Genomic DNA, 24199 nt, shown 5'->3' with positions numbered 1-24199 from the left:
TCACTAAATCAAACGATTTCAACCAACTTACTAATAATTTTGTACATTTTACGTTCATTCCTTACGACCACAACCATATTCCATCCAACATTAAATGTTGGAATCGTTACAACGGCATTTGAAAACCGTTTTATTTAACTATTTTGATTTAGAATGTAATTAATCACAACATATGTAAATTATCAATTTTGATTAGTATTTTTACTTATCGTATTTTAATGTATGTTAATATGTATTGTACAAATTAATTTATTTTTTCAGCGTTAAACGATACGTATATAAAGAGCCGCCATAGTAAAAAATGTTTAATTATAAAACATTACGTTATTAAAGTAGTTACCATATTAATATTTCAGCTTGTTATTATTCTTAATGATTGCACGTACTGCACTTTACGTTTGTGTATTGATATAGCCTATGCCAATGGAAGTAGGAAAAAAGATAAACAAACCTTAGATTTACGTATTTCATTCGAATAGCCAACTCAGCTATATTGTACACTACTAAGAGTTTATGAATAATATATCATTATTTATAATACTTTACTATTGCACTTAACCACTCACTTCCATTTTCATTTTACTTCCAAAATTCCGTTCGTCGATGTTCAAAACGTTGGTTTAGTATTTTTTTTTTTGAGTTAGATAATACAAAAAAGTCTCCACATTTGTTAATATAGATTTTATAGAATGAATTTGTTAATTTTCTATTTAGGAATGGCAGATAGGATAGATTGATGATATTCAAAAATAGAAGTGCCTTCTTCGATTGTGATTCTGGATATGTGTATGTCTGACGAGCCATGACTTGGGCTATTTATTAAATATAGGTCTGGTGACTTAATATTTAACGTGCAAAAAGAATTAAAATCTTTATATGGCGGCTCGATTTTAATACTATAAAAAGTTTAGCATACACTTTACACGAAAACAATTTTTATTCATTGAATGGTATTCGTACTGCAAAACAATATCAACCAAAGATTAGTAATAGAAATGATCCATACCACAATTTTATTTTTCAATAGTTCTAAGATAAAAGTCCCATATGAAGCGAAGTATTTCCGTATCGTTTTTTTCATCCTGCAAAATCTTCAAAAGTAGACAGACACCCATACAAGATTATAAACTATTTAAGGCGAACCTACTATAACAAGTACATAGGCAATAAATATGCGCGTCAAGGGCTCAAGGCACTACGGGAGACAGAGGATGCGGTTAGGAGCAGTCCTTGCTCAACATCCTCCTAAATGCGTTGGGAATGTCTTCGTTGGTCTTGGAGGCGGTGCTGCCGCCCAGCAGCGTGGGCGCGGCGGTCGAGCCCGTCTGGATGCCGTGAGCGGTTTTAAGTAGATCATAGTTTATTTTCTCCGTCACCACTGAATCTTTCCTGTAAACAAAAAAATATATGGTTTCATATACGGTGTTGTGATGATGTCCACCTCCAGTCCGATTTACACGACAGCCTTTAAAGTGCACTCTCTCACTTTTTTTCCCACACTTTATAATCCGATAGCAATACGAAACAACCGGAAAGAATATATAAAAAAAAATATTCGTTCCAAAGATGGATTGACACAATAAAAAAATATACTCGTTAATTTAGTTTGCGTAGAGCGAATAATGTTTAACGTACTTGTATTCTGGGTGGTTGGTGACGAAGTCCCGCATCCAGGTGGCCATGGTGTGTATCTCCCCGGCGGCGCGGCGCTGGATCAGCTTGAGGTACTGCTGCACCGAGCAGTGCGTGTCCGCGTCCACGTCCATACCCGACAGATACGACTCAATCAACGGAATCAGGCCCGGAAACACACCTTCCTGATTCAAAAAGTTACGATTTAAAATAAAAAATAACGAATAAAATAACATGAAATAAATTTAAAAAAGATATTTTTATATCTACAGTATACATATACAATAAAAAAAAAATTTTTGTTTATATAATAGACCTTTAAAATATAATTTTACATACAATAATACAGATGCCGCTTGAAAGGCTAGACTAGACTAACAAGCCGCTATCGATAAACCGACATCTCGACACGAGCGAAGCAGATGTCCATGTCGACGTCGAAGGAAAGTAAATGAAGCGGGTAGGACTATAGCCCACATCGAAATGCCATCGGTATCGAGTACCAAGTAAGCTCTCTGTCCATCCTAAACTCGAGCCGGCGGTAGCGGTCACAACCGACACAATATAGCTGAACATGGCGTGTATGACGGACGAACCTTTCCATTAACGATCTCGTCGATGGTCATCTCTAGATAGTGGTCACAGTCGGGCGTGTCGGGCGCGTCGGGCGCGGCGGGCGCGGCGGGCGCGGCGGGCGCGTCGGGCGCCACGGTGCGCGGCGCGCCCACGTCGCGGCGCCACCAGAACCGCTGCTCAGTGCACGCGCCCCGTCGCTGCGCGCGCTGCATGTTCTCATCCACCTTTCGCGAGACACGGATAATTTTTCAAGGGTTGAACATGGCATCGGATTATATACTACTATTATAGTATTATAGTATCCGCGCCATGATCGTTATGATCTACTATAAGCAATAATCATAATTATTTATTTACTTAATTTCGGTATGAAGTTGTTTGAAAATTATGTTGAGATGGATCGATCGATTATGTATAGAAATAAAAAATACAAAAGTTTTAAATTTATATTCATAAATATTATTACACTGAAATTGAATTTAATAAGGAAAATCTTTTGAATCCGATGTAAATAAAATTGCAATAAATCATAGAAATAACATTGATAGTAAAAATATCATATCTTATTCATTTCAAAATTTATAATATTTATAATTATACTTTAGGATGAGATATGTTGAAATGTATAGTTCGTCACCGATATTAATAAGATTTATGTTGAATAGTTACTAGATATTAACAATGTATAAAAAACATTGACATATATTTCAAACAATACCAGACCAAGTGTGCTGCCCTGTAGAACACCGCGAGGATTCCCCTCCACTCTAGTAGTGTCACAACTGACTTTGCTTTTCGGGGAAATATCGTGTAATATACGTAGATATAGGAATTCAAAATATTCAGTTACATTTAAAACAATTTTAAACATCTTTAATGAAATTGCCAGACCAATGAAATTTGAAATGTACATCCTGTTTCCAACGGGCTATTTACTAGACTAAGCGTAATATTAACTATATACGTGGTAAGGCGACCTGACTTTAAATTGATATTATGGATATAGAATTATAGATTTAAAATGAGGTACATTATTTACCTTGCTGATTGGCATGACGAAATTGAGGTTATACGACAGAATAACTCGGGTCAGCAATACGACGAAGCAGACGTAAGCCGCGTTCTCAAAATCCGTGAGTTGCGCCTCGCACGGGCGGAACTCGACGCGCCAGCCGATGGGAGAGTTCGGAGGTGGCGGCTTGAATCGCATCGTCTGCCAGTTCGTAGACTGGATATTCTGTAAAGGTTAAAATTTAATACTCGATAGAAACTGTTACAAAATATGTCTGTAACCTCCTTCGCCCTATGCCCTTACATTATCGAAACTAAACCGTTAAGCTTTTACTTGTTCATTATTCATGCGCACAGCCAACGTAAGCATTGTCCTGGTGGCGTTTATGTTTTCTAAGGATTATAGTCCAAGTATTTTCACAGCAAGAATAAATTGGCATTTTATAAGCGCGTTCCATCTTAGACAACCATCAGCTAAGATTTTGATCAAGCGGTAGCATAGTAATGAAATGCAACTTCTACTCCACAATTAATAGTACCTCGAAGTGGTCGGTATCGTTCTCGTCGTCCTGGTGCACTTTCTCTGTAAAGAGCGAGACGGTGTCCCGTATGAAGAGGTGCGCCACGTGCAAGGCCAGCGGGTGGTCGATGCCGCCCTCGCGCAGGTGGCGGTAGATGGCCGCGTCGTGCACTATCGGGATGTCGTTGTACCTACCACACGTTTATTCTAATAAAGATATACATATATTTATTTATGAAATCTATATTTCTGTTTTTTGAACGGCAACAATTTGGTCGATCGGATGATGTTATGGTGAAAAATGACCATTTAAAATTTAGAACAATTGGACATGTTAAGCTGACTTTGATATATTATTATTGTTGATTTTCATATTTTAAGGTTAACCTAATTTGCTTAGTAATTTCTTAGAACGAATCCTTATGATTCCTAAAATTACTCATAAAACAGCTCACTTTTCATGGTCTGGAGATAAATACGAATCAATCGAATCGTATCTGGACTTCTGTATGCGGAATTTGTTGTTCTTGAGAGGTTCGAGGCCGCGCTCCTCGCGCGTGCGGCAGTCCACCGACGCCGAGATCACATTCCAGCGGCAGTCCACGTCGGAGAGGAAGCCGCGGTAGATAGGCGACGCGGCCGACAGAGCGAGCTGCAACAAGCACCTTCATCCATCCAACTACTCGACTTGCGACAGACACGATGACCAATGACAACCGAGGTCAGCAAGCTACGCGAGTGCGATTATAGTACACTAGCGAATGCACAAACACAGATGCACTTCCTGGCATCTGGGTTTGCACATTCAGTCTATCTTACTGGAGACCAAGCATTACCAACTTTCCAAGCTCGACTCAAAAAATATGTAAATCACTATTTATTTTAAAAAAAAAACATAAAAGTGTATAGTTAAATTATTTAAAAAATATTATACCATGATTGGACACAGTGGCGCGAGTTGATCGTAGAGCGTGCGAGCCTCAGTAATGCAACAAGCCTGGAATGTAAGTTGGAGGCAGCAACAGCCCATACCGAAACCCATTGCGTCCATGTAAATGGAGTCTGGCTGAGCCGCTCCGGGCTCTAGTTTATGAGAATCGTCAACTGGGATTTTTGTATTTACATCACGATAAACTAAAATTTAAACAAATATGTTTAGAAAATGTTTTATACAAAAACCGATACTTTAATTTATTGCTTTATCCTACTTACTGGGAATATTAATGGCAACTTTTTCTTGCCTTCTCTTACGAATGTTTGATGTTAGTGTTTTAAACCGAGGATGACCGGAGAATATACCTTCATCTGGGAAAAAGTGCGACATTGTCACGCCCCTGTCAGGTTTTGCGGCATACGGCGGACTGGTAAAATTTGGACAGCCAAGCCTATTAAAAGAAAGAAAACATTATATAAGTTATATTGAATTGTTAATTTATTACGGTTTATAATATTTTAAGACATACCTTGGGAAATTTGTGATGCTCATTATAACCTCACCCTCTTTTAATAGGTTACTTGCTTCAATTCTACGATATCTCATATTAGCTTCTACTATATTAAAATGAGCCAAAAGACCGCCATATGGCTTGCCTGGAGTGCCCTCGACCATATATGCACCATATTCTGGGCGCCACAGTGATTTCACGTCTATGAAAGATGGAAGTTCAGTAATATTAAATTACCATAGAATAATGAGAATAAAAAAAAACATTATCTACATTCTCTGGAAAATATATTAAAAATTAATTAAGTACTTGCTTGAAGTCGAGTCTTATCATAAAAATAACTATTGTTATAAAAAAAAATTATGTTAAGAATATACAGAGCCTTGAGAAGTAAACTTATTGAGATAAAAAAACGATGGTTATAAATTTATAATTGCACTTGAAATGTTGTTTTGATGCCAGAAAAAACTCCATCGACATTACAAAGATACCTATACTTTATGTTTTGTTTTATCTAATATGGCAGATTAGATAAATTCAATGTGGTTTTAAAGACATAACATGATTTTAATTAGTTCTTTTCTTCATCATAACGTCACATAATGTATATGTGACGTTTGTATATTAAAGGTAAAGATTTGGCGATTTTTCATCAAATCATTTCGATGAACAATTTTGTGATTCTATAAATCTCAATGTCATGGTTACGAAGAGCAAACTGAATGATAAAGTGTTTGATCAACATGTAACGTAAGATTTCCTTATACGAATGTAAACTCATTGGTCCGTTCGTTACGTAATATTGAGCAATACTTTACAACTTTACAGGGATTCATATTTTATGCTTATTCGCCTTTGTAAATTTTTCGATAAATATATGAGATTTTAGAATTATCAGACAGATATATTTTTTAACCCTATTATAGTAAATTAAATGAACTATGAAAATTGTGTTGTCATCGTACAATTGTTAGTCATTCAGAAAGTAATTGTTTCTATGACTTGCATTTTACAATGATAGACGTTAGTGATAATGAAGTTGAACTGTTTATTTTTATTTATATTCATTGATTTCTAATGCACAATTTACAATGTCAATATTTGTAATCAAATCAAAATATACTTTATTCAAGTAGGCTTTCACAAGCACTTTGAATCGTCATTTAACAAACTATTTAAAGTAAAGCTACCACCGGTTCGGAATGTTGATTCTACCGAGAAGAACCGGCAAGAAACTCAATAGTTATTTTTTTTCAACATTTTAAAATACAGTCAGTAATGATATTAGTATCTTGTTTATCTAATTCAGTGTATAATATTTGTAGAAGTTTTATTTATATAATGTCCACATCAGATAATAACTCATTATAATGATAGCAACGTAACTATAAGTGTATTTATTAATCATATTTTTATTAAATTCTTTTTAATGCCTCATAGCCAAGTATATAATTGAGTTACAAGACATACATTCTTAGCTTATTTAGGACCTACAATATTGTCGGTATTTTAATGGATCCAAATAATCTATGATTAAAGATGGTAGCAACAAGCAATGAAGTATAACTAGCAATTACAAAAAATAAAATTATGGAGAAGAATCTACCGAGCCTTGAGACTGGACTAAAGAGACAAATAGAGACTTTAGCCAGATCGGACACAAAAACCAAAGATTTACAGAGACAGAGACAACAATCAATATTTTATTTAAATTAATAATATTTTATTTTATTATCACTATTTTATTTAATGGTATGACTGATTTGGTTGGATGAGGTTAGTTGAGATAAATTTTCTGTGATTTTTTTTATAATATCTAAGTTAAATGTATACCATTTATTATATGAATGTTGAACAACATAAATAATGATATAAAATACTTAGGTTGTATTATATTAAAAATAGTTGCTAATGATTCTTATTTTAATAGGCCAAAGATAACTTGTAATTAAAATAGGCCAAAAATATTTTAAATAGTTGTTATATATACTTTGTGGATCCTCCAGTTCTTTTTCTTGTAGTTTAGGAAGAAGTTCATCCGCTCTTAAGCTAACTGTGGCTCGTTGATTTTTATCATCGAATTTTACTATTATATACTCCACCTAAATAAAAGAAAATAAATTTACAATATTATTGTGGATATAACCCATGGATACAAATGGGATCATTTAACAGGTGTTTATTAATCCTGATATTGTTTTTCGAAATGGATTGCCACGGGATGAATAATAAAACAATGCAATCTGTTGACTATTAAAAGTCGACAAACAATTAAAAAAATCACTCTTCATAAAAAAACTGATTTTTTTCCAAATGAATGAAAGTAATAATATTATTACAATATTATATATATATATATATATTAATAATATAGCTAAAAATGAAGGCCTAAGTAATTAAGTTATAAAATTAAATACATAATAATTACATAGTAACAACAATAAAAATGTATTTTAGATAATACTGAAATTTCTCTAACCTCATCTCCCCATTTGAGAACATCACCAGTGCGTTCCCGTAGCTTTCTATATAGGTTAATAAATTGCTCGATGCCATGATGCCGTACGTGCTCCGCTAATGCTTTGGTTTCTTCCCAAGAAAGTGGGCTACCTTCAGTTAGTAATCCCATATTAGCGATTTGGATTTTTCGTAAAGTAAGACGCGACTTTAATACAATTTTACTAAATCCGCAAGTATAGGTATACCTTCTTACGTAAAAACAAAAGTTCATTTATTGCAGTAATCACTTGCAATAAGTATTGAAAAGAAAAAAAAAACTAACACGAATAATAGAATTGAAAATTTACTTCCTGAGTTTAGGTTAATAAACTAAAAGTTTACTCAATAATCAACAAAGTTTGTAGCGTCAATAAGTTAAAAAATAAAATACACGGATATTAATGATCAAATAAATTCTATACACTAATTATAAGCGAATGATAAAAAGACAACAACTCATTGTCACAATCACATTATTACATTTATTTATATTTTAGATTATTTACTTATGTCAAACCTAATGTTACCAGCATGCAGCTCTAAAGACATGTTATAGTGAATTCATAAATAAAAATAAATATAAAAAACAATACTATCATGTTATTCAGTAAAATAATATAAATAAGACGTGAATTAATAAATATCAAAAAGGCTTAAAGTTATTATTAATGGTCAAGTAATACAAGCTTAAAGGAGATATTTGTACATCCGAAACTTTTTTGTTACAATAAAAAATAAAAAGAATTAAATCATTCATAAAACATTCAATTTTATATTACATACAGTTATTGCAATATAATATCATTATATTTTTGAGAAAACGATGCACTCAATATATAATCTAATTTCTGGTGACGGGGCTGTATGTTACAATACTTTACCTTACTAGAAGAAAAAAATTAAAAATAAATACTATAATAACTTTTATTTTGAGGTTTAGATTTTAGAAATTACCTTGTTTTTGGTATTGGCGACGTTCGTCGACAATTATAATCAAAGAAAGTTTTTTAAGTGCAGATATGTAAAAAACATAATCGAGACATTTAGAAAATAATCCAATTCATTTCAATTTTTTAATAGTGGATACAGAAATTCAGAATAAGTTCAGTATAAGTTTATTTCATTCATCACCTCAGACTAGGGAACACTACCTAAAAATATTGTTGTAACTTGCGAATTTGTCAACAATCAGTTATGGCTTATGTTTGAGACGGTATTTTGTTCTTGATTGTCCGCAATCATGGTACCAGTAGCGATTGAAGGATGCAACCAAGGGACTGAGGGTGGAGGACCTAGAAGTGGATCAATTTCTCTTGGTTTATTAATTGATTTTATAGTTCAAAGAACTTATGATGAACTCACAGTGTTGGCCGAATTGTAAGTATAATAAATAAAAACTATGGGGTAAAAAATCAATTTTGTGTAATATTTATGTTTGCAATCAATTTATATTCAAGTTGTTACATTTATAACTTGTTCATTCGTAAAATATATATCAATGCTTATAGTTTTCTTCTGAGGAGAGTAAAACTAAATAAATAATTAATTTTAATTTTAGACTACCTCGTAAAACTGATATGGAGCGCAAGATTGAGATATATAAGTTTAGTGCTAGAACCAGGCAACTATTTGTGCGATTATTAGCACTCGTTAAATGGGCTAGCAGTGCTACAAAAGTGGACAGATCTGCACACATAATGGCTTTCTTGGATAAGCAAGCACTACTTTTTGTAGAAACTGCAGATGTTTTAGCTCGTGTGGCTAGAGAGACATTGGTTCATGCGAGGTTTGAAACTAATTTTTACATTCTAAATACAATATTTTACTATTTTGGTATTGAAGTAAAAACATATTCATCAATGAATATTTATTTTCAATGTTTAATAACTAAAAATATATATTATTACACTTAGTAAAAGTGAGTAAATTTAAAATTTGATTTGATTATTACATTTATATAAAATAATATCTGCAAAATAATTTGAGTAATTATTTGAGATTAATATAGACTTGGTATTTTTGAGCAAGACTTGTAAGAACTAATTGTTGAACTTTCAGTGGCTGTATTTGAAGGCTATATTTGAATCTGATAGAAATCATGAAATAGATTACCTACCTAACCAAACCTACTTAGACCTACCAAAATAAATTTTGATACTTTTTATATGCAGATTATTAAGATTGTTATATTGGTATTTTTATATTTTAAACAATTGTTATATTACAAATGAAAAACAAATTTCTAGATTGCCAACTTTCCACATGGCAGCTGCTGTAGAGGTGTTGACTCTAGGCACATATAGCCGTTTGCCTGCTGTTATACGTGAGAGACTTGTGCCCCCACCATCACTTACACCTGGTGAGCGTCGTACTACTTTGCGTGCACTTGCCCATGTTGTTCGGCAGCGTCTCACTACAGCATCATTACCAAGTGATATCAGAAACTTAAAGGTTAAGAAAATAAAATATGATATAAAAATCTTTTTAAACGATAGTTTTTAAGACTCATGTGTAAACTTTATTTTTGAAATTATTTACAGGTAGAGAATGGGAGGGCCACTTTTTCTGTTGGTCAAGAATTTAGTGTATCTTTAACAGTCATGGGTGATACACCTAATTTACCTTGGCGATTATTAGATATAGCTATACTAATACAAGATAATGAAACTGGAGGTAAACTTAGTTGTATTTTTTTTATTTTAGAATTAATGAAATAAAAACAAAATACATTTCTTATTCATGCAAGTGTCTATAAATTGTTTGCAGAGGGCAAATCCTTAGTGCATAGTTCACAACTAAATTGGCTTCGGGGTGTTGCACAAGCTAGATTAGCAGCCGCTGGTCTTGGTGGAGCACTAACAGCTCTTCGCTACTTCTGTCGTTCTCTCTCATTGGAATTATTGTATACACAGACTCTCAGACTTTGTCGCGACCGTTTAGCCCGACATCTGCAAGTGGACAGATATATACCTGGGCAGAAATTACAAGTTTCATATTGGAGGCAAGTAATTGTCATAATTGTTATATTTAATAGAGACAATCCCTGTTGATTTAATTGCTAGCATATAACACTACTGACCTCGACACTCTAACACCACATTGGGCGAATGAAGTTTACAGTAGTAGTTCGAAATTGGGAAGTTGGCAAACACTACCACACAATGCATTGCTTCGGAAAGCACTTAAAGCGTCGTCAACAATTTTGTATTTCTCCTAAGTAAAGTGAAGTAAATAGATCAAATGGAATGTTGCTGTGTGCGCAGGGAACTGGGCTGTGAGCTGGGCTACCGGCTGATAGTGGGCGCCGAGGCCGACTCGCTGTGCGTGTGGCACGTGCCGGCGCTGGCGGGTGGCGAGCGCGTGGCCAGTGCGCTCACGCCGCACGCACCGTCCATGGAGCGCCTGCTGGCGCACACTGTGCACGTTCGCTCCCGGCAGCGACTCAACGACCTCAAAGTTCTGCTCAATGACCTAGGAGTGAGTTGGACTAAGTTTCATTTTTATTTACGAAATAGACACCGATGGCGATATAGTATTCAACCTTAGTGATAAGTATCTACTTATGTGTAGTTCATTGATACACAACCCCATCATTGTGTATATAAACGACTCAAATATTTTGTCGCGTGCGGCGCAGGTGGAGTGCAGTGTGGGTGGCTGGCCGTGCGTGCTCGCGTGCTCCGTGGTGTGGCCGTGCCTGCGCGCGGAGCAGCTGCTGGTCTCGGTGGGCGCGCACGGCGGGCGACTGCGCGCACGCGTGCCCGCCTACCCCGCCACGCCGCGCATGCCCGAGCTGGCCAATGCACTTACCATCGCCGACCGCACGCTGGTGCGAAATCTATTGACACATCTCAGGTACGATTACCTAAGGACTTATATTCTACTTATCTTTTGAGTATCTGGAATGTGAAAAAGGAGCTATTTCAAGAAAAAACACATACATGTTTTAGGTTTTGGTTAGTGGCGCGTCGGTGTGAGAAGACGCTACAGCACTTACCGGCGAGCGTGTGTGAACACTTGCCTTTTCTTCATGGTCCTGATCATCCGCTAAACAAGCTATCGCCTGATCGACTATACGTCACGCTACATAGACACACTGATCACATATTAGTAAGTTTTCTAAATAATAATCGTCATAAATAAATTGTTTACAACCCTATCTATTCAGAAAACGAAAATATTATTTTTATCCCTCTGTATTTATATATGCGGTATCGTCTCAGGTGGTAGAGATGAAGGAAGTGGCCGCGGGTGGCACGGCGACCACCAGCTCCAGCAGCAACAGCGGCAGCGCATGCAGTGTGGCGCTGGCCTTCCACCTGGCCGGCGCGCGGCGCTGCACGCCCGACGAGTGCGAGGACGAGGTGTGATTTCATTACTTACGAAAACTCATAGCTAATTCAAATGTACTGAGTAGTATTGTCCATGGTGACAACATCTCTGTTAAATCGACTAAATGGCGTTATAACAAAGATAATTTCGTTTTAGTTTATTTCTATACAACTGTTAAGAAATATACTATATATTTCAGGTCTCTGCCAGCTCAGCGACACCGGCGACTTCTCGTGCCTTTCTGAGGCTGCATTCGCTTGTCGAGCTCGACACTTTCACACTAACACACGGCCCCTTCACTCCTCTAGATACACTGGGTGAGTTTAAAGTACAGATTTTTATTTAATTATTTTTTATCAATTTGTGACATTTGATATCGAAACTATTATAATCGTATTCACGCGTATTAGGTATGCAACCGGGAAAACGCAAATTATCCGCGGCCAATAATCGCAACGTGCGGGTCCGCCAGCCCGCGTACTTCCTGCCCGAGCTGGCGCACGTCGTCGCCGCCGCCGACGAGCGGGTGCCGTTCGTGAATCTCGCACAGGAGGTAATCGAATAGCGTACAATCTAATAGTATAAAAAAAAGTTGGCATATGCCTAAGACGTTGCACCTCTCCAGCTGGCGGCGCGCGGCGTGACGCACGGCGGCGTGCAGGCGGAGTGGTCGGGCTCGGCGCTGGGCATGCGCATCGTGGCGCTGCCGCGGCCCGAGGGCGCCGGCGAGGGCGCGGCGGCGGCGCTGCGCGCGCGCCTCTTGGCCGCCACCGTGCGGCTCACCACCAAGAACCAGGCTCGCGTGTGGACCTCGGAGATCGTGTTCCACGGCTCGCCCGTGCCCACCCCTAACCCTAAAGAGCAAGGTAGTAGGATGCTGCACGGAACACTATATTTTATAATATATGCATATGATATTAATTGATTTAATAAAAAGATAAATAAAGTAAAATTTGTTCAATCAAGAACTAAAAAAATAAAACATTTTTTAATGAATCGTTTCCTTGTAGGAGAACGACGTTGTGTGTATCTACAGTACGAGCTCGGAACTGACGCCGGCCGGACGGCGGACGCGTTTCTTGCCGATTGGGCCGCCATAGTACATCTTCATACACTTCTGTACGACTTTATGCTCAGACCAAGTCAAGGTTTGTTGAGTTGATTCGTATTTGTTTACTTTAGTTTAAATATATTCGATTTTGATTATTACATTAATATACAAAATATGTATTATATATATTTTGTATATTATGTACTGAATTTTATGTTAGGTGTCACTACAATGTTTACGTATCTCACTGCCTATCATGTTTAGATAAGTTTATACATATCAATATCCTGTAACATAATTTTCTTACATCACCACCCAATAAACTTTCATTGCTTCACAAATTCCATCTCATAGTTAAGAGATTAAATTTTTATTTAGCAGATCATTTAATAAATAGAATTGCAAAAATCCCTATTTCTATGAATGTGTGGTACCCACCCAAATGGGATTGCACAATATGAAAGAATTTGAACGCGGCGGTTGTTTTGAAAACCTGTACAAATATAATAGACAATAATTATCCATAGTCTCGATTTTTGTGCATAACCGCTCAGGTGCGCACTATATTCAGTCATTCCCACAGTCTGACTTTTCGTCCAGGCAAACCTAACCGACAGAGGGAGACATCAGCACAGGAGACACCTTTGCGTGCTTTCTGCGGCACGGGATAGAAACCCTGATCATTTCCTACTCAGGCCGCTACTTGATACTACTATATTTACGGACAAGCCCAATAAATTTTTATCGTAGTGCGAGTATTGCGATTGTATTGCGCTTCGCTTGCAGAACGCGAGTCGCTGTGGCAGGGCGTGTGTATCCGCTCGTACACGTACCGCTCGCTGGTGCTGGGCTTCGGGCCCGCGCAGCGCGCCACGGCCGTGCTGCAGTGGAGCGCGGCGGCGCAGCGCTACACCGTGGCCACGCCCGCGCACCAGCCCGCCGCCAACGCGCACCACCTGCTGCACCACCACCTCGACCACTACCTCAACTGGTACCGCTCGCTCGCCACTCTTAACCACTAACATGTCGCACATCGTCTGAATCTGAATTCAGTGGAAAGTTGTTAATGGTACAAGGACAAAAATAAAATTGATGCCTTAACAAAACAGAATATGTACGATGACCGTCTTTTTAGATAACTTAAATTTGTTTATTATCAATGCATAAATACGATTAACATCCTAATATAAAGTATTTTAAATTATTTATAACACTGAATTGTCAGGAAGTATTTAAATGAAACTATTTTTATTAAAGCCATGCCATTTCATTGAACTATCTGTTGGCTTCTATTTCCTGTTATATGTTATATATAAATCGATGGGATACTAATGGGTGGGGACATAATGTAAGCATTATCCGTACAGGCACAAGGACCTGATGTCGCTGGGCGTGGTGCTGCGCGAGACGTACGCGCCGCTGCTGGCGCTGGGCCGCCTGCCGGCGCTGCCGCAGCTGGGGCTGCACCACGTGCGCACCCTTATGCCCACGCCCACCTTCACGTTGCTGGCACACTCCTGGCGAAAGGTTTGAGCTGCTGTTGCTTATACTTAACACAAATCGATGATTTCAGATGTTTTTAATGAATGTACGTTAAATTTAATGGATTATTTTTTATTTAAATAATATAAAAATGTTCGCCGTTTCAGATTCGCATAATATATGCTGGCGCTTACTCCATCGAAGTGGGCATCCGCGGTGGGAACATGGTGACGATACGCGATGGCTCATATTCTAAATTCGATAGAAGTCCAGTCGTTGACGAGTTTGCCCCAGCACATGGGCTCAAGGTACTGTGGGTCTTCAACAACTTACTTTCTAATTATACAGTTGTCCCGCGGTAATTCGGCTCCAGTATAATTTAGAACCCCTTTAATCCGACATGCCCATAACAGAACATACAATATTCACGACATAAGAATTATGTAATTTTGGCGGATTTCAAGTTACACCTCGAAAAAAGTTCCAAACTACGAGGTGGAGGTGGCATTACTCCGTAAATTCGATCATCCGACATCGCCTTGCAAAACATTCGTCGGATTACCGCAGGTTAAATGTGTTCTTATTAATGCGTATATAATATAAACACTTTTTTTATTTAGACTTTCCTGTCACGATACGTTGACGACAACATCAGCGCGAGATTATTGGCAGAAGATGACAATCCGCCATCACCCATGTCACCGATGCCGCCAGGTAATTATTTTATTTCTGAAACTATTTTTATGAATATATGGATAATATTATAAAATTGTTTGTATATTGCTTTTTATTTCAACAGGCGGACTTCGATTCAATGCTCCTCTGACTCCCCCGCAGCCTCATACTCCACATTCGGCACCCGTCACACCGCACCCAGCTTCGCCTGCACATCAGGTTTGGGCTATTATAATTATTATATTAATAAAACACATTTAGCAGATGTCGGCAATTAATTTCAAGTATACAAATTATTGTAATGATTGAATTGAAATACCACATACATATGTTTTATCCATTGAGAGTAACTACTGAGTTTCTTGCCGGTTCTTCACAGTAGAATCTACATTCCGAACCGGTGGTAGCTTTACTTTAAATAGTTTGTTAAATGACGATTCAAAAGTGCTTGTAAAAGCCTACTTGAATAAAGTATATTTTGATTTGATTTGATTGACCTGATATGCTAGCTCTTACTCTTTTTGAGATCGGAGAGCTCAAAAATTCATTAAATATCAAATATTAAATATGTTCGGCCAGGAAATATAAAAGATATACGTAGACATTACATTGAAAACTACTCCCTTGATTAATTGATTAACCAGGTTTGCATATATTTACTATGTTTAAATATTAAATTATTTGTGAATATAGATGGGAGGTGGTTCTTTCAACTTGACGTCTCCCCCGGGCGCAGCGAGCGGCGCGGGAGGAGGCGGCGCGGCGGGAGGGGCGGGCGGCGGCGGCGCCGGCGTGTCGGCCTCGCCCGCCTCGCCCCTCGCACCCTCCCCGCTGGCGCCCGTTGCCTCGCCGCACCCGCCGCCCACGTCGCCCTTCACCACGTGGCCCGCTTCGCCTTCCTTACCGCGCCCGTCGCCGGGGCATCACCCATCGCCTCGACATCATATGGAGCACAAGGGTGGGTCACCAGTTTTTATATATAGTTTGAATACTTACTAGTTTTCCCCGGCAACTTCACCCGCGCGTGTGGGCAGGAATAGGGTACGTGTAGCTATTTCGACTTGACCAAAGTTGTAATTAATGTCGTCTACAAGTAACCTAACCACTTTGAAAAATAATAAAGAAGTCGTTGTACGTCCTTTGTTGTTTCAGGTCCGCAGGCGAGCTCGTCCACGAGCAGCCGCGGCATGGGTGGGTTGTCAGGTCGCTCGTGGGGTGGTACGCCTGGCACTCCGCTGGCAGTGAGCAAGCTTGAGGCGCTGTGCTCGCCCGCGGAGCCCCCGCCTGGCGCCCCTCCAGGGCCTCCACTCGCGCCGTTACAGCGCTTCCTCGCCTGCGTCTACATGAAACGCGCGTTACAGCGATTCGTGCACCAGGAGGACTATGTACGTACATATCTACGACCAAGTACCTTATAATTGTATGTTCATCGTATCAGCTGAAAATATGACAAACAATAGATTTTATGTTGTTCTAAAAATTTTGCGTAGTTAACGATGGTTTCGACGGATGCGACGTCGCTGACGTTCCGCTGCGACACCGCGGGGCTGGCAGCGCGAGTGGCTCTGCACCCGCAACACATGCAGTCCTTACATCTGCAGCTCACGCCACTCGCCGACGTCAAGGACAACTGGTCTGCCGATGATTTGCAGGTAAAATAATGTATCTTTTTATTAAGAATTTTCATTTTATTACTTTTACTTTTGCTATTAAATAATATATTGGAAAGGTAAATATTAAACAACAATGACTTAAATAAAATGCATTTGACTACTTCTGTGATGTAAATTTCTGTCTCAATACCGTTCCTGTCTAGTATTTATTAATCAATCTAAATTATGTCGTAAAAGGTGATGGAGAAGTTCTTCGAACAACGCGTCGCAATAGCCCCCTACCGCGCCACAGCGCTGCAAGGCTGGGCTCGAGCATGGGGCGCGCCGGCTGCGGCGCTGCCGTCGCTGGTGGCGCTTATGCGGGCCGACCTGGCCCCCATCGCACCCGCACTATGGACGTTGCACTGGGTGCTTCGCATCCCGCCCGCCGGCCCGCTCATCGTGCCGGCTGGCCAACCCGCTGTGCTGCTCGCTAAGCACAAGATACTCTTCTTTGTAAGTCTATTGCTTAAATACGTGAACGTTGTGCCATTATACTATAGTCACTTTTTTAAAATTAAAAACATAATGCATTAAGCATTTCCTACGTTGCTACCTAGTTTGCGAATTTATTAAGTATATTCTATTTGAATTTATATAAATTAAATTGAGCCGAGATGGCCCAGTGATTAGAACGCGTGCATCCTAACCGATGATTATGGGGTCAAACCCAGGCAAGCACCACTGAACTTTCATGTGCTTAATTTGTGTTTATAATTCATCTCGTGCTCGGTGGTGAAAGAGAACATCGTGAGAAAACCTGCATGTGTCTAATTTCAACGAAATTCTGCCACATGTGTATTCCACCAACCCGCACTGGAGCAGCGTGGTGGAATATGCTCCATACCTTCTCCTCGAAGGGAGAGGAGGCCTTAGTCCAGCAGTGGGAAATTTACAGGCTGTTAATGTAAAAAAAAAATGTAATGTAATGTAAATTAAATTGTACTTTATTGACAAATTCGGTAATTAAAATAGTAGAAAAGAGTAACCATTGAGTTTCTTGTCGTTTCTTTCGTTTCTTCTCGGTAGAATATATTTTTCGAATCTGTAGTAGCTTTACATTTAATTCAATACTAACATGACGATCCCAAAGTGCTTTTATTACTTTATTTATTGCCTACTTGAATAAATAATATTTTCATTGATTGATTGATATATAGAAATTAGATCAGGCACGATAGGTGGCTGTGCAAGAATATAATATCATCAAGAAGATATTATTATCATAAGAGCTAATTTTATGTCACCTGGCGGTATGCCATACCTAAATAAAAAGGTAATTATTAAATGTAACTAACTCTTTACCATTTGTTCTCGTCGTCCAGATATGTTTAACGCGCGGCGAAACACAACTCGTCTTACCGTTGGTGTACGACGTTCAGTCGAACGCGATGCAAATCGCCGAACGACGCGACGCACAGCAACCGCATCTCAATGCAGTCAATTTACAACTAAAGCGGTAGGTTTTGTCTATAAAAAACAAATATGCAACAAATTCTGAGGTTCCACTCTCTAACCTAATTATAATGGGCAGGTTCGCGGAATTCAACCAGGGCCACGGCGAGTGCATCCTGTGGCCGGCGGTGCGGGACCTGCTCATCAACTTCACGCTGCCCCAGGAGGCGCCGCAAGCGCCCGCGCCGCCGCCCACGTAGCGCGAGCTGTCGCGTGCCGCGCTCAGCCTGTAACCCCCACGGCCGGAGACGCTTGCGCGCTCAGTTCTCTTTGGGTGAAGCGACTGCCGGAGCTGTTTTCGTTTAAAATTTTCTGTTTTTATTTTTGAAATTTTTTTTCGTGATATTCTATCACGGGAACAGCTTTTAAATGCACCTCTCATCGCAAAATAAGAAGTGTTGAAACGATAAATCTGACTGCATTAGATAAGTACGAAGTTTAAATTAAGTATATTGTTCATATCGTAAGTTATCAAATGTAAATTTGTACAAATAAAAAATAAAATTTGTTTATGACTATTTTATGGGATTTTATTTTTTACAAACATCTTAATCATCGACTCTGAAGAATTGCAAATTAAAAAATTGGTAAATGTTTCAATAAAAACGCACTATATCAATTTGGATAAGTTTATTTGAATACTTTTTATTTATTTTTAGCGCAAAAACACAAAAATGATTCTCTCATTCATGACAATGTCACTTACATTGTCAGAACGAACATGTTATCAAGTAAATGACCATTCCCTGACAGAATGTGAAATTTATATAACATTGCTACGTCGTTTGAAGAAAAATTACTATGATTTTGACTTAATTTATTTATATTTCTAAAAGGTACAATGGCTTCTCGAAACCCAAATTCCATGGATACTATACTTACGTATGATAATAGAGATGCGGTGAGTTCATCTAAATATTATGTAATATTATTTACAATGAAATATATTGACATGCATCTCAGCCAAGCATTACAAATATTAAAACCTACAAAACTCGCTACATCTTCTGGTATGTTTTAAGTAGGCTTAGTAGATTTTTCAATCAGGGTACAAGAGACTCCTCTTTTATTAGTAACGATTATGTATAATAATCTATTATTTTAGTATGGTATTAGAATAATAGTATAAGAGAACAATTATTTTACTGAATAGAATTTATTATTTTTGGAAATAATACCACAGCGTCATAAGTTAGGTACAATAGGGTCAACATTTTAAAATTAATCATTAAAAATTTTAATAATCAGCAAAGTCAATGGTCCGTCGTTTGGTCAACGAGCCATATTCCTGGAATGGACAACGCTTCAGGCGGCGGCGTTCAGCGAGGCATACAGGGTCGTCGCAATTTAAGACTTGGTTCACTAGCTCTTGGCGCTTTTTTAACTATGCATTGCCGAGTTGCGGCTTCAGTACTCACAGGAGGATTTTGTTTGTATTCTTTTTCACCTATTATGCTTTCTTCGTTTTTCCCCACGTTTTTAATGAAATCTTTGCTATAACTAAGTAACTTTTTTTAGTTGTATTTATGTTATTTCTAATCATGGCGACTGGACTGCTTGCAAATCCTTCACGACATTTTGAAGTTTACCTCGGGCAGTGGAGTATTAGTGGCCCCGGGCGTGCTTTTCGTATTCTGCCAATGTTTGAAGGTATTTTATGTTTTCTTAGAAATAAAGATAAAAAAAAATTGTCCAGATGGACCCTTTATGTGTTCATGTGTACTAATGTTTAATTATTTATACATTTGTTAGGTATCGGCTTAGCAATATGTATCAATGCTTTAGTGCGAGCAATTCTTTGTAGCACAATTGCTGCTATAGCCTCAATCTACGTCTTGCACTCCGTATCTGACTCTAAATTACCTTTTACATTTTGCAGGTATACGTTTTTTAAAATAGTTTATAATATAATAGAATATTAATCAATGTCCCAGACATAGAACAAAGTCGCATTTCCTTTAAATGGCTAAAATATCTAATGTTTGTATGTATTTGCAATCGACCATAACATAGACGAAAATTATTTGGCATTTACTTAAATTATAATTTAATCAAAATCATATTAATGTTGGCTGAAAGTATTTATTTATCATTTAACTTTGTTTATAAGATTAAATAGTAGTCGCTTATATATTACACATTTATATTACTGAATACATAATTGTAAACTTATTTCAGAGATTTTGATCTTAAACCATACGACCCGATTTTGAAAAATCTTACGTTTATGATGTTAAGGGAGGTAATTGGATCAACATCCTGTTAAAACAATATTAATTATAATATAAGATTTTGAATTAATTAGTAACGTTTTTAGTCTAGATTTTTGTTGGAAACTGGCGAAGTTTTTGAGGAAAAATTTTTAACTGAACACGTTACAGTTGGGACGTATGATTTTGCATGGAGAAATGTAACTGACCAAAACCTGCTACGTAAAAGGTACTTCATATTTTTATAATATATATATTTTTTAATTTATAACGACATTGACAATCTAGGCAAAAAAATACTTTGCTTTGATTATAAAACATAGTAGAAAATACTTTCAAGTCATATAGTTTAAATATAAAGAACAAAATAAATTATTTTAAGCATTACTATTTTAATTACATTCAGACCATTTGATGGCAACGGATTGTCTATGACCAACTTTAACTTTCACGCTTGAAGGTATCGTTTGCTTATTTAAAGTTAACTATGTACGTACAAGGTTTGTAGACTTGTATATTTTTGTTGTTGATTTTGACTGTGAAGCTTGAATTAACTACTAATTAGTGATACTCTTTAGACCAAAGCATAATGTTACTCGAAGACGTTACCTCCAACCAATAGAAATGTGCAATGAGAGATATTCCTTAGGCTATCCAATTCTGTACAGCACTCCAGCTTATAACTTTTTTTAGTAAGTGATATTGTCATATCATATTTTTTTATCCAAATTTTCTGATAATTTTAATTAGTTTATTTTTTAGCGTGGAAGTCGTTTTGTTCCGTGAAGATTACAATTTCGGCCATTTCAATATGCCGTTATCGTTTTGTTTAGTTTTAGTATGGGGTGTTTTATGGGCACTTTTGATAAAGGAACGTCTTTCTCACGGCAGGGTTAGAATTATTATATATTGACATAATGTAATCTTTGTAAACAAACAAACAATCACGTTAATATTCTAATTTACAGTTAATTTGGAATAACATGTATTCTTGGCTAGTCATCGTGCCGTGGTTTTGGGCGACATTACTTTTATTTACTTCTGTTATAAAACTTGTAACCTCACCTGAAGCCTGGCGTAAAGTTTTTAGGATGGGTTCTAAGGAAGTACTTTCAGTACGTAGATTTTTTTTTTTAAATATTTTCCCCCATTGTTGATTGCAAACTATAAGCTAGTATTCTCTCGATTATTTGTAATTAAAATGTATGAATTGGGAAAAAATATATAAGTTGGGTACTTAACCGTACCGCGATTAACTAAAATTCCATTTAACTAGAGAGGTACTCTAGTTAAATGGAATTTTTATTAGGATTTGGTAGAAAAATAATTCAAGGGGTCAGAATCGAACCTGCAACATTCACATTGCTCGGGGACCTATAAGTCGTTGAGCTATTAAGGCATAGGTGTACAAAATGTATATTGTACTCATGCATTTATTCTATTTAGTCTTTAGACTCGAAATATATTAAAAATACCCATAAATGTTATAGGCTTTAGCTGACGCTTTGGAGGTTTCTCTCTATATCCATTCAGCCAGTGTGGGATCGGAAATTATTCACGGAAAGGGTTTAAACCATTATGGTAGGTGTTCAATGCGATGATATTGAATTTAATATAATTCGTTATTTAATAGAACTATAAATTTAAGCTTCGGGTCATATCGACCCGCATCTAAACGGCGAAAACGTATGGCATAGTGGGCTATTACTCTTACTAACTGCACTTCATTCGGGTGGAGCTGCGATCTGTGCGCTAGTCGATTGTATACAGCCTAATACTAAAGCTGTTTACACCATGCAGGAAAGTAATATTTATTAATACTTATGTACCACTTCTAAAAAAATACATATTGTTTTTTTTATAAGTTTCATATTTTATAACATATGGTTTAACTTTTAAGGTACGTTATGGATAATTCCTATGTACTCTAAGTGTACGTTGATCAAAAACTATTCGCATTTCATGTAAGTTTCTTTAAGTATTTATAATATATTGAAATGAGGTAAATACATTAATTTATACATTTTATTTCATCCAGATCGGCACTTATATTCAGTGGGATTGCATTTTCATACATGAGCGTGGCATTTGTTCTCGTCAAAACAGCACTACATACAATATTTGAATATAAAGTCAAATTAGTGTAAGTACTTACTAGCGGATTTAAAAAATAAATGAATTGAATTTAAAGTTACAAGTTTTTCTCAAATGTATATTATATATTATGCTGCTCCAATAAGCTAATAATATCCTGCTCTCTAATCATACCCAGTCTCTCTGTCTTTAACGACACACTAGCTTATTGCTGTTAATGGTATAGGTGAATATAATGTATCGAACTATATTTGTAACTTAATATTCAATTCCCATTGTTATATTTTTTTATTCATCATTATTTTTGTTTGAGTTTTAATAATACATTCTACTTATATAGTTATGAGTACTTGTTGCAAGACGAAAAAGTTGCATCGAGTATTTTTTTTAAATTATTTGTGTCTAGGTTTGCAGAACAAGCTGTAGTGGCTGGAACGATCTTGACCTGCATGGGATTTAGTCTTCTCTTTGCAACAACAGTAAGATTTCTTTATTTAAAAGAGGGTCAAACTGAGACTAGTACGTAGGTACTGGGTGCGAAATCGAGAATCATGTCGCTCAGTACTCTCTCACTTAACCTGTTAAAGTAAAGCTCAAGGACATATATCCTTAGTATTATTTATATCATTTTTTAAAAGTTTTATCGTAGTCCTCATGAATCAGGCGCATACGCCGTTGGGGAAGTCAATACAGTATTGAAATAATAATATATCTGTAAAAGATTATACATACTATATAGGTTTCACTAACTGTTAACGCTCGCATCGTACATAAATAATATTAGTACGTTAGACCGCACAAAGACACCTAGAGTACTCCTGCTCTCACTTTATTGCGTTGAAAGTATTTTATATTGCTTTATAGCGATAAACTGATATAATAATAATTAAAGTTGATTAAAATTTAAACATTATTTGATTTGACTTTGAAATCGATTGTACGGAATACCCTCACTTTTATTTGGTCCGGATAATCGGGATAATTTTGAAGATTTTCGTTACAAACTTGAAACGTTTACGTTAACTTGCAAGACAAAGTTAGTAATGCATTTTTCTGTAAGACAACGGGAAAAAAACTAAAAATAGATCCCATATAATATATCAATAAGTATTTGTAATCAATAAACTGTAATGTCAATTGAAGGGTGGTGTAGCGCTACTCGAAAGTGTGGATGCGATAATGTCTGGCGTCGCAATGCCCTGCATCTGCCTGTTAGAGTTGGTCGCGCTGCTGTACGTGTACGGCAACAACGATTTCGTTTCCGATATGAACATCGCAACAGAGGAGAACGCATGCTCGTCGAGAATCGGCACTCAGTGGCAGATTATCCCCTTCATCATGGTGGTGAGATTAATTTTAACAACGAATATCGACTGAGACAGCTCTCGACGTCCGTAATCCGTGCCGTTATTTCAAGACGACCATAATAATGAAGGCGACGATGCTGTGGAGCGCGGAGATGCCGGCGCCGCTGCTGTGGGCGGGCGCGGCGCCGCTGCTGGCCGCGGCGCTGGCGCCCGCCGCGCGCGCCGCCGCCAACGCCTACGCCTTCCTGCGCCGCGCCA

General features: G+C 37.4%; 3 protein-coding genes across 4 annotated transcripts; 2 read left to right on the top strand and 1 right to left on the bottom strand.

Moving 5' to 3' along the window:
* Positions 1 to 877: 877 nt before the first annotated feature.
* On the bottom strand, positions 878 to 8099 carry LOC125070093 (glutamate--cysteine ligase). Of its 2 annotated transcripts, XM_047679794.1 has the most exons (11): positions 7664 to 8093; positions 7175 to 7286; positions 5203 to 5386; positions 4952 to 5124; positions 4674 to 4873; positions 4195 to 4391; positions 3759 to 3930; positions 3248 to 3445; positions 2229 to 2432; positions 1636 to 1817; positions 878 to 1389 (listed from the first exon to the last, which is right to left on the bottom strand). In XM_047679794.1, the coding sequence occupies exons 1-11, from the start codon at positions 7913 to 7915 to the stop codon at positions 1218 to 1220; spliced, it is 2046 nt and encodes a 681-aa protein (XP_047535750.1). In that variant the 5' UTR covers positions 7916 to 8093; the 3' UTR covers positions 878 to 1217. The 2 variants fall into 2 exon arrangements, with proteins under 2 accessions (XP_047535750.1, XP_047535756.1); XM_047679800.1 differs by lacking the exon at positions 878 to 1389 and having other exon boundaries at positions 1646 to 1813; positions 7664 to 8099.
* Positions 8100 to 8642: 543 nt separating this feature from the next.
* Positions 8643 to 18848, top strand: LOC125072552 (mediator of RNA polymerase II transcription subunit 14). Its single transcript, XM_047683174.1, has 24 exons — positions 8643 to 9060; positions 9242 to 9469; positions 9930 to 10134; positions 10224 to 10356; positions 10450 to 10684; positions 10947 to 11160; positions 11321 to 11538; positions 11634 to 11793; positions 11907 to 12047; positions 12215 to 12332; positions 12426 to 12568; positions 12641 to 12881; positions 13026 to 13163; positions 13853 to 14057; positions 14434 to 14593; positions 14716 to 14856; positions 15169 to 15262; positions 15348 to 15442; positions 15917 to 16181; positions 16376 to 16608; positions 16714 to 16875; positions 17074 to 17331; positions 18201 to 18334; positions 18410 to 18848. The coding sequence occupies exons 1-24, from the start codon at positions 8924 to 8926 to the stop codon at positions 18528 to 18530; spliced, it is 4179 nt and encodes a 1392-aa protein (XP_047539130.1). The 5' UTR covers positions 8643 to 8923; the 3' UTR covers positions 18531 to 18848.
* A 308-nt stretch (positions 18849 to 19156) lies between these two features.
* Positions 19157 to 24011, top strand: LOC125069183. Its single transcript, XM_047678587.1, has 15 exons — positions 19157 to 19231; positions 19579 to 19759; positions 19849 to 19980; positions 20083 to 20209; positions 20509 to 20572; positions 20648 to 20769; positions 21119 to 21232; positions 21303 to 21432; positions 21509 to 21655; positions 22031 to 22121; positions 22189 to 22344; positions 22441 to 22504; positions 22579 to 22683; positions 23041 to 23113; positions 23778 to 24011. The coding sequence occupies exons 1-15, from the start codon at positions 19172 to 19174 to the stop codon at positions 24009 to 24011; spliced, it is 1800 nt and encodes a 599-aa protein (XP_047534543.1). The 5' UTR covers positions 19157 to 19171.
* The last annotated feature ends 188 nt before the right edge of the window (positions 24012 to 24199 follow it).

The sequence above is a fragment of the Vanessa atalanta genome, chromosome 2 (assembly GCF_905147765.1).
Source record: "Vanessa atalanta chromosome 2, ilVanAtal1.2, whole genome shotgun sequence".
Taxonomy (NCBI): domain Eukaryota; kingdom Metazoa; phylum Arthropoda; class Insecta; order Lepidoptera; family Nymphalidae; genus Vanessa; species Vanessa atalanta.
This window is presented reverse-complemented; position numbering and strand designations above follow the sequence as displayed.

Coding starts and splice junctions, on each gene's coding strand:
- LOC125069183 (XM_047678587.1), top strand. CDS start 19,172: ATGGCTTCTCGAAACCCAAATTCCATGGATACTATACTTACGTATGAT. Junction 21,433..21,508: donor AACGTCTTTCTCACGGCAGG/GTTAGAATTATT, acceptor TCTAATTTACAG/TTAATTTGGAATAACATGTA. Junction 22,684..23,040: donor GAATATAAAGTCAAATTAGT/GTAAGTACTTAC, acceptor ATTTGTGTCTAG/GTTTGCAGAACAAGCTGTAG.
- LOC125072552 (XM_047683174.1), top strand. CDS start 8,924: ATGGTACCAGTAGCGATTGAAGGATGCAACCAAGGGACTGAGGGTGGA. Junction 12,882..13,025: donor CCCTAACCCTAAAGAGCAAG/GTAGTAGGATGC, acceptor GTTTCCTTGTAG/GAGAACGACGTTGTGTGTAT. Junction 18,335..18,409: donor GTCAATTTACAACTAAAGCG/GTAGGTTTTGTC, acceptor TATAATGGGCAG/GTTCGCGGAATTCAACCAGG.
- LOC125070093 (XM_047679794.1), bottom strand. CDS start 7,915: ATGAACTTTTGTTTTTACGTAAGAAGGTATACCTATACTTGCGGATTT. Junction 3,446..3,758: donor ACGATACCGACCACTTCGAG/GTACTATTAATT, acceptor TAACCTTTACAG/AATATCCAGTCTACGAACTG. Junction 1,390..1,635: donor ACCAACCACCCAGAATACAA/GTACGTTAAACA, acceptor TTTTGTTTACAG/GAAAGATTCAGTGGTGACGG.